General features: G+C 38.3%; 1 protein-coding gene across 1 annotated transcript in view; it reads right to left on the bottom strand.

Annotated features, from left to right (window-relative positions):
- Positions 1-14,820, bottom strand: part of DNAH5 (dynein axonemal heavy chain 5) — a 323,290-nt gene that overhangs the window by 58,807 nt on the left and 249,663 nt on the right. The window contains exons 60-65 of the mRNA XM_024247511.3: positions 13,442-13,621; positions 9,557-9,694; positions 4,919-5,054; positions 4,045-4,361; positions 2,940-3,095; positions 1,883-2,065 (exon numbers count right to left, since the gene is read on the bottom strand). Coding sequence (XP_024103279.2) covers positions 1,883-2,065; positions 2,940-3,095; positions 4,045-4,361; positions 4,919-5,054; positions 9,557-9,694; positions 13,442-13,621 — 1,110 coding nt within the window. The remainder of the gene's footprint in view (positions 1-1,882; positions 2,066-2,939; positions 3,096-4,044; positions 4,362-4,918; positions 5,055-9,556; positions 9,695-13,441; positions 13,622-14,820) is intronic.

The raw sequence follows: 14,820 nt of genomic DNA on the forward strand, positions 1-14,820 counted from the left end.
CGTTATAATGCTGTTCACATTATAAAAGAAAACGAGTGTCTGTTATTATGAAAGAAAAAAATGAGTGTCACATTATCTGGCTGATCATTTTGTAAGAATTATTTACTGTGAGCCCAGAACAGATTCTGATAATGAGATAATATTAAAGGAGTAATTTTCTCAAGACACTCAATTTTCCTAAGAAGTAAGAAAAAGCCTGGTCCTGCATCCATACTGGCTTTTCAGGGCTGCTCCAAGTGCTTTCAAATGAGCTTAACAAGCTCCTTATTTCATCTTAAACCTCTGCTTTAGGAATTAAGGCCCAGTGATGGGTTTATTTTTGTTTTTGTTGTTGCTGTTGCTGTTGTTGTGTTTTGCTGCAATCTAAGTCTGTCAGATCAAATTATTTGTTCCAAGGAGACTGTATTCATTTAGTTGAATATAAGAAAACCAAGGACAAGAATATTATTCAAACTGCCATCAGGGCCCCTTATCTCTACGAAGCCAAGGCTACAGGTGGAAGGAGAGTCTCAAATACCAGTGACAGAGGTGGCCCAAAAGACCCTCAGGAACTTCCACTTGCTCAAGGTCACATGCTATTACTCAAGAATCCCAGTCCCGCCTGAAGTAATTATATGACAATGCTAAATTTCCTCCACCACCTCTACTGAGATTTAACTCGGGACTCAAAAACTAAGCAAGTACATATTTTGAAGGCTGTCATTACCACAACAGCAACTCAGTGGCAGGAACCAGAATCAGTATCTGCCATTCTGAGATCACTCAACCACGCGAATTTATGAAGCTGGATTAAATGCTCCTAATGCAGCTTCCAACTTTATGACTCTGTGATTCATGTGCTATAAATTAACAATAATGTTCAGGAAAAGGGAAGGGAGAGAGAAGGGGAGGAAGTGGAGGAGAAAGAGATAGACATGTGGTAGGGCTCAGAAGGGCAAGCACCGTACAACACACAGAAAAGGTACAGATAAGGGGAGGGACAGACCCCAAAGACTTTGCTGACTGTATTAACATAAATAATCTTCAGGTCAGCATAGAAGGTGCCGTAAAGTTAACTAAATTCCTCATTATTATTAAACCCAGGAGCAAATCAATAGCAATGTTAAGAGTTCGTGCAGTTTCACCATAACGTTCCCATTAAAATCTTCCACGTTTCTTTGCTGAAGCCTCACATACTCCCTAAAGAAAATGTTCATTCAAAAGAAGGAAGTTTACAAATGTGTGGCCATTTTTCACTGAGCATTAAGTTATTCCATAAAACAGAAGTAAAGAAGGCAGAAATAGAGTTATGTTTCATTAGCATAGTTAAGTCAGTAGCCTTCAAAAGTTACAGAGTGAAACTCAGGTGGCACAAACTTCTGTCTTCTCACATCAGATCCCATCAGGACATACTACAGGGCTCTCTTAGATGAAAAATGAGAACTGACAATGTTGTTTGTTATGAGTACAAAGTTCTAATTTTATATTCTAAAAGCATAATAATGAATCAAATGAAAGAAAAACCTAGATGTGTACTAGAAAAGTAAAAGTCAACAGATGAGTAGAATTCATAATAGAACACACTTTTCAGAAAAATCAAGTAATTTAAGAACAGAGCAATGATGCTGAAAATGAGACTGATTCCTCGTAGTTTCATCATCAGTCTGTATAAAGGCAATCGATGACATATGTAATTTATGAGACATTTGTGAAACATATGGGTAGATGATTGGTTAATAATTTCCTTTAGGAAAAAAAGAAAACACTTGGAGATTAATGGAAAAAAACACAGGGAATAAAAGGAGAGAAACTCAGTCCTATTACAACTGTCATTATCTTATTTTTGTCAATGAAATATGACATTAAAGTAATGCAGAATGGGAGGGAGCCACACTTCACTCACCTGCTTCTCTGTGAGAATGACCCTCCCCAGTAACTGATCTTCTAGACCTTTCATGGTGACAGTGAAATCAATGATGGAGGTACGGGCACTTATCTCAGGGGTGTAGGCTGGGTTAGGCAATTTGGTGGTAATGTAGAGTCTAAAGCCATCCAACACATCTACTTCCTTGTCACCAACTTTCACCTTTTTTATAAAAAGAAATTTAAAAGTAATAAAATAGAGATATACCTTACTGTGTCTTTTCTGTATCAGATCAAGTATTGTTTTAAATAATTACATAATTGGAGATCATTTGTATACTAAAAAAGAAATGGTCATGAGGCATCTGCACAGCTTCAGACAACTAGGATGAAAGAAAGGAAGCAAAGAAGGATGGGAGGAAGAAACATACATATACACACACACATATATAATGGACTGAAAATAGAATTTAACACCAAAATTGTTGTGATCACATTGCAGGAGTGAGATGGATCCCTTACCCAAAATTCAGTTCACAGGTTGAGACTGATGCTGCTACACATGCACCAAAAGAGTATAAAAAGGTTTATTACTCACATGATAAGATTTTGGGAGAGATCAGAGCAGGTTCCCAAACAGGTCCCAAAAACTGGCTTGAGAGAGCAGGGAGGGGCAGCTGCTCTAGGGCTTTATGGTGTTTAGGGCATAGAGCTGGGGTGAGGGTTCCCATACATAGGTGTGGACAGGGGATTGCATGGTTTGAATTTTCAACCCGTGCCAAAGCAGGGGGCACCCAGGTTTTATCAGCTTGCACAGATGTGGGTGGGGCAGAAGGGGAGAGGGGCATGGAGAGGCTTCAAAGCTGTTAGCATCAAATGCAGTCAGACCCTTTTCACATTACTAGTGAAGTCAATATTCCTAAAAGGCTTGTTCTTGGATATTTTAATCCAAAGTCAAGAAGTGTAGAAGAGAAAAGCAAACCTTTCCCAAGGACTCAAATTTAAGTTGTTGCCTATTGACAGAATTCTATCTGTGTCACAGTGACCTGGCCTCATGGTAATTGTTCTGCACATTGTCATCCATAGGTTTAACCTACCTTAAAGGTAGACCCAGTTTTAATGAAGTTTCTTTCCAAAACATTATCTAGTGCTGGATCTAGCTCCTCTCCAACATCTTCAATAAGCAAAGGCCTTCCAAGAGAAAGGCTGTCTTCCAGGTGGTTTCTGAAGTACTTGTGATTTAAAGACGTGATCTAGGAACAGGATCACAAGGTTGCTGTTGACAGACATTATCATGAAGCAATGCACAGGGATAACTATTTTCAAATGAAGCCTAAAGCATTCTACTGCAAGAGGCAAACACAAATTGAGCAACCAAAATGTTCCAAAATACAAAACTTGTTGAGAGCCCACATGACGCCACAGTGGAAAATTCCACACCTGACCCCTATGCTTTCTGATGGTTGAATGTACACAAACTTTGTTTCATGCATAAAATTGTTTAAAATATTGTATAAAATTATCTTCAAGTATATAAATAAGGTGTATATGAAACATAAATGAATTTCATGTTCTGACTTGGGTCCCATCCTCAAGTTATCTCATTATGTACATGCAAATATTCCAAAATCTAAAATCTGAAACACTTCGGATCCCAAGTATTTAGGATAAGGGGCATTCAACTTTCATATAGATTTTTAGAGATCCTTGGCTTTGAAACCCACACTTGGTGAAATTGTAAAGAAGTTTAACTTAACAATGTTTGCATTGTTGTTTAGCAAACCATCGTTTTGTTTTATTGGGAAGCATGTAAAGGCTCTGTGTGGGAACAATGTTTTTTCTTCACCACTACCACTTTTGTGACAAATAATAATGTAATAATTAGGAAGTATTCATGCAAAGTGCTGCACACTTTGTGTGATACAGCTCTGCCGTTCTCTACTTATCAAAGAGAGCCCTGGACCCTGACAGGATAGTCTGAAACCATTGAAAGATGGCATTGGTAGAGATCAACACAAATGCAAATAATGAAAGTTTTAGAAAATATTTTTATATTAGATTTAAGCTTGCATCTGCTACTGCTCTACCTAGGATTACAAAAACATCTCTAGTGTTTTCAAATATTTCTTTACTCTTGGATTCTTATTTATCTGAGGCAATAAAACTTAACCGGTAACATAAACATACTAAAACACAAATTACCTGGAGTTCATTTCGGCTTTCTTTATTTTTAATCCAGATCTTGCCTTGAGTCTGTGGATCAATTAACAAAGGGTAACGAGATGCCTTCATGACAATAATTCCATTTTGAATGGACAAGTCATCATTTGGCAGACCTTGGAGGTTCCATTCACTAATAGTAGGAGCATCAATCAACATCTCACTGAGATTTAGGTTCTGTCCAAATGGAATTTTCCGGGCTTTCATTTCCTTCCGCCAGTCATTTAACAGAAGATCACGAAACTCTTGGTTAAATGGACCAGAATAAGATAGAAAAGCTGTAGCCAACAGTACATCCCCTAAAATAGAAAACAAACACCATTGAAATACTTTAGGTTCATCCTTGTGATTGTACAGCATATTAAAAATGAAAAAAAATAAAAAGGAAATAATTCTTTTAAACTAAATTCCACAAATCAAACTGGAAGCACAAGTGGCTGTGCTGGTGAATAAGCAGTAGTCTGGTTTATTAGTCAATAAGGTCCAAGTGGCCTACCAAGTGATACCTACTAGCAGTCAAGCACTGGATTATCTTTACTCTCATTAGAAGTGAAAAGATGACCTCTAAGTTTAAGAGAATCAACCCTCATAAGACAGAGCCTTCATTAAATGTGACCTTCATCAATATACCCATGCACTCACAGAATTCTAAAGTGACCTGATAATAAAAGGCATAAAGGTAGTTGACACATCTAATAAGGACAGCATAGATGCCAGAACAATGTCTCTTTCTCTGAAATGGCTGGAGAAACTCACACACACACACACACACACACACGAATTGGATTAAAGTATAAGCTTTCGAATTCCCTATCACAGTCAACACACAATCTCATTAATAAAGAAATTGACATACCTACAAGTCTTTTAGTTTGTGCAGCAAACTCTTGGCTTTGCTCTGTCCATCTTTCTTTTTCACCTGCCAAGCCACTGATGAGCGTGGAAGCTGTCTGCATCTTGTGTCTGCATCGCTCTGCGTCTTCAAGCAAGGTCTAACAAAGGTCATAATCACAAGAAAACTTTTACTGAAATAAATATAGCCTCTGGCTCAAAAATATAATTGTAGAACACGCCATATTATCTGCCTTCCTGAGACATGTGAGCCATACTTCACAAGAAGCATGAGATTCTATTTCCATTGTGTCCGTCAGCCCAGTCCTCTCTCCTTTGCCCTGTCCTCTCTCTTATCCCCTGCCCATGGAACTTGGCTGGAGAGAGTTTCACTCTTGTTACCCAGGCTGCAGTGCAATGGCATGACCTCAGCTCACTGCAACCTCTGCCTCCCGGGTTCAAGTGATTCTCCTGCCTCAGCCTCCCAAGTAGCTGGGATTACAGGCATACGCCACCACACCCTGCTAATTTTGTATTTTTAGTAGAGATGGGGTTTCTCCATGTTGGTCAGGCTGGTCTCAAGCTCCCAACCTCAGGTGATCCGCCCACCTCAGCCTCCCAAAGTGCTGGGATTACAGGCATGAGCCACTGCACCTGACCAGTGCTTAGTTCTTAAAAACAAATGGCTCCGGTGGCTCATGCCTGTAATCTCAGTACTTTGGGAGGCTGCGAGGCAGACGGATCACTTGAGGTCAGGAGTTCAAGACCAGCCTGACCAACATGGTGAAACCCCATCTCTACTAAAAATACAAAAATTATCCGGGCGTGGTGGCAGGCGCCTGTAATCCCAGCTACTTGGGAGGCTAAGGCAGGAGAATCACTTGAATCCGGGAGGTGGAGATTGCAGTGAGCCAAGATCGTGCCGCTCAAATCCACTCAAAAAAACACAAAAGGCAAAAAACAAATGGCTCTGTTTCTTAGTGTTTAAGCAACAATTGCTTATTCTACTTGTAAAAATCTAAACTTATGAAATAAAATGGATATGGACAAAGGTTTAGCTACATGACAAGTCACTGGGTGTTCAAATATACATACACATGCTAAATGTCTAACAATAGAGGATTATTTAAATAAATTATAGTGTATCCATGAATAAGAATACTCTGAAGCCATAAAAAAATCCTATAAAAATTTTTATGACCAAGAAAGATCACAATATATTGTTAAAAATTCAATTTATAACATGGCATTCCTAAATTATCAGTTATGTTGAGTTTAAAATGCATGTGAAAGGCATGTATTATGATATGAATAATAACACAATATGATTAATGTTCATCGCCAGAGTTACCTGTATTTTCTATAGAGATATGAATTGCTTTTGTAATAATAACACATTGCAGTGTTTTTCAAAAGCAAGATATTTATTCCACTTCGTCCTAATCTATTTTCCTCCTCTGAAGTTAAGGCAAAAAAACCAACAGTCCATTGGAGAGAAACATCCCCTAACTACGGCCACTCACATCTGTTTGTTTCCCTCAAGAGGGAAGGTGCCAGCTGGGAAGGACGATCCTACATTGTTTATTAGAAAAAAAAACTTTTTATTTGTAACATACTTTTAATATTGATTTGCTTTCCCTAAATTCTGCAATTCCAATTCCATCAGCCAAATCAGAAAATGACCAGTCCTCTCCCTTTCTGGCTTTTGTTTTCTGGAAGCCCAGGCTTCTTTGGGGGATTATAATTTGGGAGAAGAGAAAGGAGTAAATGTTGAGAATGCAAGAGAAAGAAAGCCGTAAGTTCCGTGAGATCCCCCCAGCCTGTTGAGGGGAGCACACGGGACTTACTGGGTTCCCTGAGTAGTACCCCCATCCTCAGGCCCACTCTTTCATAGGTCCCAGAGAGGTGACTAGCTCTCCAGCAGGCCTAGGCAAGCTGAGCCCTAGGCAAAGGCACTGGATTCTGCATGGGGCATAGCCAGGACACACTCTCCTTCAATGGGCCATGCAGGCCTGGGCCATGGTGAACTGCAGATTGGAACCCTTCTGCCTTCTGGGAGGCCCACAAACCCCTGGACTTTCATGGAGTCCTATGGAGGGAGAAGAGCAACGGAAATGACTGAAGATCAACTTCAGAAGCTGGTTGTAGGCATGCCCAGATTTCGTTTTTTTAATAAGGAATTTGACATTTGTTGAAATTCAAGTTTTAGAGTTAGAGCCATAATGTTACAGTTCTTCTGTGGTCCCATGATTATTTACCGAACAAATAGCAGATGCTCAAAAACAATAAAGCTTGCTGAATGAATTAAGGTAAAAATGTTAAAATGTACACATAATAAAATGAGAAGGGAAAGTATTTTCACTGTGTTCAGTAGAGCTTCCTGATACAAATGAGCATCCAAAATGGTAGAAATTAACACTCCTTCCAAAGTAGATTCTTTCAAACTGCCATAATGTTTTCCATACATAAGTGAATTTTATGAGGCATAAGTATGTAAACCCACATAAGTGCTACTTCTTTTTTATAATTTCATTTTCATTTTCAGTTCAGGGGTATGTGTACAGGTTTGTTATATAAGTAAACTTGTGTCATGGGGGTTTGTTGTGAAGATTTTTTCATCAACCAGGTATTAAGCCTAGTACTTGTTAGTTATTTTTCCCGATCCTCCCCCTCCTCCCATCCTCCCTCCTCCAATAGGCCCCAGTGTGTGTTGTTCCCGTCTATGTGTCCATGTGTTCTCATCATTTGGCTCCCACTTATAAGTGAAAACATGTGGTATTTGGTTTTTCAGTTCCTGTGTTAGTTTGCTAAGGATAATGGCCTCCAGTTCCATCTAGGTTCCTGAAAGGACACAATCTCATTCTTTTTTATAGCTGCGTGGTATTCCACGGTATACATGTACCACATTTTCTTCATCCAGTCTACCACTGTTGAACATTTAAGTTGATTCCACGTCTTTGCTATTGTGAACAGGGCGGCAATGAACATACTCACACATGTGGCTTTATAACAAAACGATTTATATTCCTTTGGGTATATATCGAGTAATGGGATTGCTGGGTCAATGGTATTTCTGTTTTTAGGTCTTTGAGGAATTGCCACACTATCTACCAGAATGGTTCAACTAACTTACACTCTGACCAACAGTGTATAAGCATTCTTTTTCTCCACAATCTCACCAGCATCTGTTGTTTTTTGACTTTTTAATAATAGCCATTCTGACTGGTGTGAGATGGTAACTGATTATGGTTTTGATGTGCATTTCTCTAGTGATCAGTGATACTGAGCTTTTTTTCATATGATTGTTGGCCACATGTACGTCTTTTTTTGAAAAGTGTCTGTTGTAAAGAAAGCAAAAACTGACAAATGGGATCTAATTAAAATAAAGAGCTTCTGCACAGTAAAAGAAACTATCAACAGAGTGAAGAGACAACCTATAGAATGGGAGAAAATTACTGCAAAATATGCATCTGAAAAACTCTTAATGTCCAGGATCTATAAGGAACTTAAGGAAATTCACAATTTAAAAAAAAATCTCATTAAAAAGTGGGCAAAGGACATGAACAGACATTTTTCAAAAGTGCTACTTCTTTAAAGCTTCCAAAAGCTTTTACTTTGCTTGCAGAAGACTTATCTTTAAGAGAATATATCATACATTCTGCAGATAGTGAAACTGAAGTGTTTATCTAAACTCTTTTATTGGGACCCCTACAAAACTAACAAGGCAGGAATTTCAATTCGGCCAAGTAAAGGCTGAGAAGGGGTAGAGGTGAATTTCATAAAATTATCAAGGTAAAACAGAGTGAATCTAGCTATTATTTACCAAATATTGGATTTATCAGAGGCAGATACAGATTTTATTAAGCCAAAAGCTTATACACTCTAGGGAGACCACTTTATAAAAAAAAAATCAGTATGTATTTAAAGTAAAAGAAAAAAAGTGACAAAATCCTGGTTACTTAGAAACTCAGGTACTTTTCCTCTGTGATCTCTTTAGGCATTTGACTTGAATGCTCTAAAATGAGAACAAAGATAGGTAAGGTACTAGGGTGCCTTGGCCCACACCTGTAATCCCAACCTTTGGGAGGCTGAGGCAGGTGTATCGCTTGAGCTCAGGAGTTCGAGACCAGCCTGAGCAATATGGTGAAAACTTGTCTCTACAAAAAATTAGCCAGGCATAGTGGTGCATGTCTGTAGTCCCAGCTACTTGGGAGGCTGAGGTGGAATGATCACTTAACCCCAGGAATTCAAGGCTGCAGTGAGCCATGATCATGCCACTGCACTCCAGCCTGGACGACAGAGGAAGACCTTGTCTCAATAAATAAATAAATAAATCCACCCTGCCTACCTTGCAAGTTATTTCAAAGATTAAATGAGATAAAAATGGGAGGACATGATTTGAAAAACATAACAAAAATGCTACTACACAAGATGCTGTCATCATTACCATCACCACTAATAAAGAAACTCAGAATAGCTATGTTCCAGCACTGACTGCCATCTTGACTGACCAACGTGTTGTCTCACCAAAGACCCTTGGTGTCCATTATGTGCTATGTATGTATTATGTATAAATTCAGTGAAACCCCACAAGAACCCAAACTCTTACAGAGAGAAGCCGTGTAGATGTGTGACAGTCCCTGCCATGACAAAGGGCAGTTACCTGCTTTTCAGTCATGGCCTGTTCATACTCAGCCTGCACCACGTCAAGTTCCGCCTGCTTGTCATCCAACTCGGCCTGGGCTTTCTGCAGATCCTGCATGGCCAGGAGATGGCGATTCTCTTGCACCACCAAGTTGGCCTGCACAGGACACACACAGAGTGAAGAGATGGGCAGCCAACCTCAAAACATCCTGCATTTCAGGGTCTGAGAACTCAGCTATGCCACGTGTTTATACCTTTGCTTTGTTCTCGCTCCAGAATCCTTTCAAATCACATTAAGTCCTGAACAAATCTTAATGTGAACTTGACATAAATGTGTATAAGCAGAAAGTTACACTTCATTAGAAAGGAAGTCAGCAAATATTTTCTTTAAAGTGCCAGATAGTAAATATTTTGGGCCAAGCGGCAAAATCAAAACTATTGTTCATGTACTTATTTTAAAACTATTTAAACATGTAAAAACTACTCTTATTTCACAAGCCATCCAAATACAGGTAGTGGGCTAGATTTGGCCCACAGGCCATAGTCTGCCTAGATCAGAACACTGTAATATTAAATGTATATAGGTAAATTATAAAACATGCTAATACTGAGAGTTGTAGAAAAAAACAATATTTAGAACTATCTGCCTAGCAGGACTCTTCACTGTTGAGGAGTAATAAAGGATGTAAAATGATTATTTACTGAATATAAATATCTAGGTTTTGTGTATCATGGTGGTCTTGACATTGTTCCTATCACTTTCATATATTTCTTGCCTTCTGGAAAGCATATTTGATACCTTGAGCTGTGACTAATTAAAAATGTTTGTTTTAAAGAAGCTATTAAGATAGAATCAAAAGACTTAACCAAAAGCAATATTAGCAAAAGATGAGATGTAAAAAAGTAGTTCGTGCCTAAGAAATTTAGATCCTTTAAAATCATTTTTGAAGCCAAATTTTTCCCTTTTAAATTTACAAAATGTTAATATTGACTTTCATGGGATGACTAGAAGGCATATTCTTTCTGAAGCATTTGAGAAAAGATTATTTTTAAAACACTATTGAAATAAATTATTTTCCTATCTCAAAACTTCAGGCTTCCAAATTTTGGCAGAATAAATCTTTAGGGAAAAACTCAAGAGTTCCATAATTGACTAGATCCAGTGACGGAGAAAAGCATCGCTTGTAAGTTACAATTTAAAAAGAACCTGACTGGTGGAACACTTTTTCCTCAGCTCTGCTGTAAGCTGCAACTGTTCCCATGGCTCAAAACATGGAAGGAAAAAGTAAAGTCACTGTGTCAAGCAACTTACAACTTAAAGTCACCTGCTAATGACAAACTTTGCAAATCCAAAGATTTTGAACATTTTCTAGTACTTTACTCACCAATAAATAAATAAATAAAATTTATATTAAATGAAGCTGTCAACAATTGCTAATCAAAATCCTTCAAACCCAATTAGTTGCTCAACTTAGGAGTTGTAGAACTCTGTGCAGGCTGCTTAAACCCTGTGAGTTTCAGTTTCTTCATTAAAATATTGAAAAACTAACTCCTAGGACTTTTTATGAGGATTAAATAAGATAATATATGTAAAATCCCAAGTCTAGTCCCTGGTACATAACATGAGTTCAATAAATAGTAGATGTTGTTACTGTTATTATCTATGTTCAATATTTAAGTTCTGCTTTTTTATAACATTCTCTTTATATGTACTGATACTGATTTCCATAAAGTTTTCAAGGAGAATCTCATTATAAGGAACTTGAATAGAATCTAAATTGCTATTGCTGTAATTCATACTTGTTTGAATTTATTCACTACTAGAAGTCACTTAGCCCAACTACAAGGATTGCAAGATGAAAGATAACAGCTCCTCAGTGTGTCCGTTAGTAATTAGTGTCTAAGAGATTCCGCCTGGAATTTAGGGAATGCCCTTGACCTCTCCTCACTTAAGAAGCAGGGGTTTGCAAGTGAAGCCCCTCCAGGAAGAAGGGAAGTTAAAGGCTTAGGTCTGAATTTCTTAATATATTCAACAGAACCACCTGGTGTCAATATGCACTCACTGCCTCTTCTACTCCTCCCTACACAGTGAATGTGGGTCTGTGTAACAGCATGTATTTTTCTGACTGACATAAGAGGAACCTGACAAGCTGAGTGGTCCAAGATGCTAGATACTTATAAGAATATAAGAGAACAGATTTCTCAGAAAGAAAAGCACAGGTTGTAGGAGTAAATAAAAAGGTTCCCACTACTGATAGTGTTCCCTTCACTTCCTACTGTAGGACCCAGATTGTCTTGAGACAAGCTGAAAGCTGAAAGCTGAAATGTGGATGGCATTGAACACAGGGGAAGAGATCTCATTGTTCTTATGCAAGCCTTGTTCAGAATGTCCATGTTTAACAATTACAGCTATGTACTTAAAATGACAACAATAACAGAAAAAAACTATGCATCATGAACTTAATAGTAGTTCTCTTTAAGACACTATGTGTCCGGGCACGGTGGCTCACGTCTTTAATCCCAGCACTTTGGGAGGCCGAGGTGGGCAGATCACGACATCAGAAGATCAAGACCATCCTGGCTAACACAGTGAAACCCCATCTCTACTAAAAATACAAAGAATTAGCCAGGCGTGGTGGCAGGCGCCTGTAGTCCCAGCTACTCGGGAGGCTGAGGCAGGAGAATGTCATGAATCTGGGATGAGGAGCTTGTGGTGAGCTGAAATCAGGCCACTGCACTCCAGCCTGGGTGACAGAGAAAGACTCTGTCTCAAAAAAAAAAAAAAAAAAAGACACTACGCATGGTTACCCACTGGAAAAGTATGCAAAGAATGACCTGTACTTTTTACTTGATATAATGGTTCTAATTCAGTCAATATCAGATTGTCCATTTTTGAGCTATGCTGAAGTCTTCAATAGTCACAATATCCATGGTGTCAGACAGCATGACATCAATTATTTGCTCTGAAATTATCGGACTCAAATGACTCTTTGTCCCTTTAGGTTGTCCTGGGACCTCAAGAGCCTCAATCGCTGAATAAATGGTCCTGGTATCACAACAAGTGGAAACAAAATAGAACTTGCAACTCTATGCCTATCTTCCTGATACTCTTGATTACTTCTATGATGATTGTTAAGTTTCTTGGGTAGTTAACAAGTGTAAGTAGAATGTAGTTGATGATTAAGAGAGATGAGACTCATACAAAAGCAAAATAATCAACCAAGCCATGAGATATGATTTTGAGACATCAGCATTTCATTTTCAAAAAACACATCTCCATTGCCTCTCCATTTGCTGAAGACTGACTTTTTAATGGTAGAGGAATATGCAAAAATGAAGCTTAAGGATTCAATTACACAAAGGAAACATAAAGCATGTCTAAAAAGTCACATTAAATAACAAATATTCAGATATTCAGTTTCTTTCCTGAGAGACAAAACAAAAATGGAAAAGGGGGGAATATATCATGTCTTAAGCCAAGCTAAGACCAGCTTTCAGCATATTCTGTCTTGACCCTACCTCACTCATAGGATTCTCTGGATAAAGATCTTAAATATCAGCAGAGGATTCTATGCTACAGTTTGCAGCATTTTTTGTTTGTTTGTTTTTGTTTTTTCAAGTTAACATTGTGGAGGAAAAATATAGAGCAGCCCACAATGGACCTGTAGGGAGCATCCTTGTAGAGAGTCTGTCCCTGCTTAGAGGCTCATATGGTTCTGATTAGAACAGGATTACAAAGAAGAAAGAAACATCCCGTGCTTGGCCTTTCTATGCTCACTCTCCCCATTGTCCTGAGTATCCTAACACCAGAAGCCACAGGCACATGTGCTCCTGTAAAGATAAGACGGGTCGACCTGGAGACTCCGCCCAGCCACCTTCACCCAGGTCTGCCTAGCAGGCTTACCTTCAGAGGCAGCACTTCTTTGTTTATAGAAAAGAAGGAAGCCATAGCTTTCGTCCAGGAACAAAGACCAGCTACATTTCCACATACGCGTTTAGCAGTTTCAATGTTATAGTCAGGCATTTCAAAGTAAGGACTCAAAAACTCTATCACCTCTTCATTGATTGTGTCTTTTGGGAATTGCTATGGAAGAAAAGAGGAAAATAAAGTCAAAACACTTCTTTCCATAAAGTCATACTTGCATCATGCTCTCAATGCCACTGAAACTACTCAACGACCACAAATGAATGAAGGGCATTATATTTTGTCACTATTTTAAGATATTAGGCAAAAGTCCTAAAAGTAAAAGTACAGTAAGAAATGATAGTAAAGAAGTCTGTTAGAGTACACTTTGCCTTCTGTAGAAAAGATACCAACCTTCAATAAATATCATGAGATCGAGGGAAAGAGTAAATTATTTAGGTGATGAACACTAATATGGTTATTAGAATTTCCAAAGCAATAAAGATTTTTTGTCATTAATCCTAAATGGATGAATTACAAACCCATAAAATCCACAATGAAAACCAAACACACACAGGTGTGTTCAGTCTGAGGACATACATATTTAGCATTTATCAGCAACTAAATGCTTAATACATTCAGACAGAAGTTTTATTAAATTCACCTAAAATGTGAAGATAATAACTTGGACATTAGGCTTTGAGGGTGATGAATTAATTTTTAATCACAGAACTATCAAGAATACGAGAGAATTATTATCTTCTGGTGGGATAAAAATTTAAAATAGTAGCAGAAATGAATTAAGAATGCCTTTCTGCATCACAAAAAGAAGACTGACCAAACAATGAAATTGGATCTTTTAAAGTGGTGTTTGATCATTCAAAAGAGGATGATTCAATGTTTTCCAAGCGGAAAGAAATTTAGCAACTAAATAATTTAGTGACACAAACCTTCACAGAACACATAATGTATAGTAGAATACACTCTCATTCAGACCTCGTTTAATGTAACTCATTTTTATGAGACTTGAAAAACTGTAACCCAAAAAAAAGCCACATGAATGTCTGGGAGCAATAGAAGGTCAGTGGTGACAATGACAAATAGCAAGGGAGAATCCAAGAGCAGGGGCTTTGCCACCAGGTAAATGTCAGGAACGTGGAATCACTTGTCAGGATTCCATCCAAAGTCCAAGTCTATTGGCAGAGTCTCATATTATAATTATCTGGGACAAGTCTGTTTGGCCCACTAGTTTCATAAGCTACTTATCGTTATAGCTGCTGTGTGCACCTCACCACAGGCTCCAGACATAGCAGTCACTTGAGCAATGCTGAATTGAAAACCAAAAGAAAGATGGTGCTGAATTCACAACTTGGGAAATA

Source organism: Pongo abelii, chromosome 4, assembly GCF_028885655.2.
Source record: "Pongo abelii isolate AG06213 chromosome 4, NHGRI_mPonAbe1-v2.0_pri, whole genome shotgun sequence".
NCBI lineage: Eukaryota > Metazoa > Chordata > Mammalia > Primates > Hominidae > Pongo > Pongo abelii.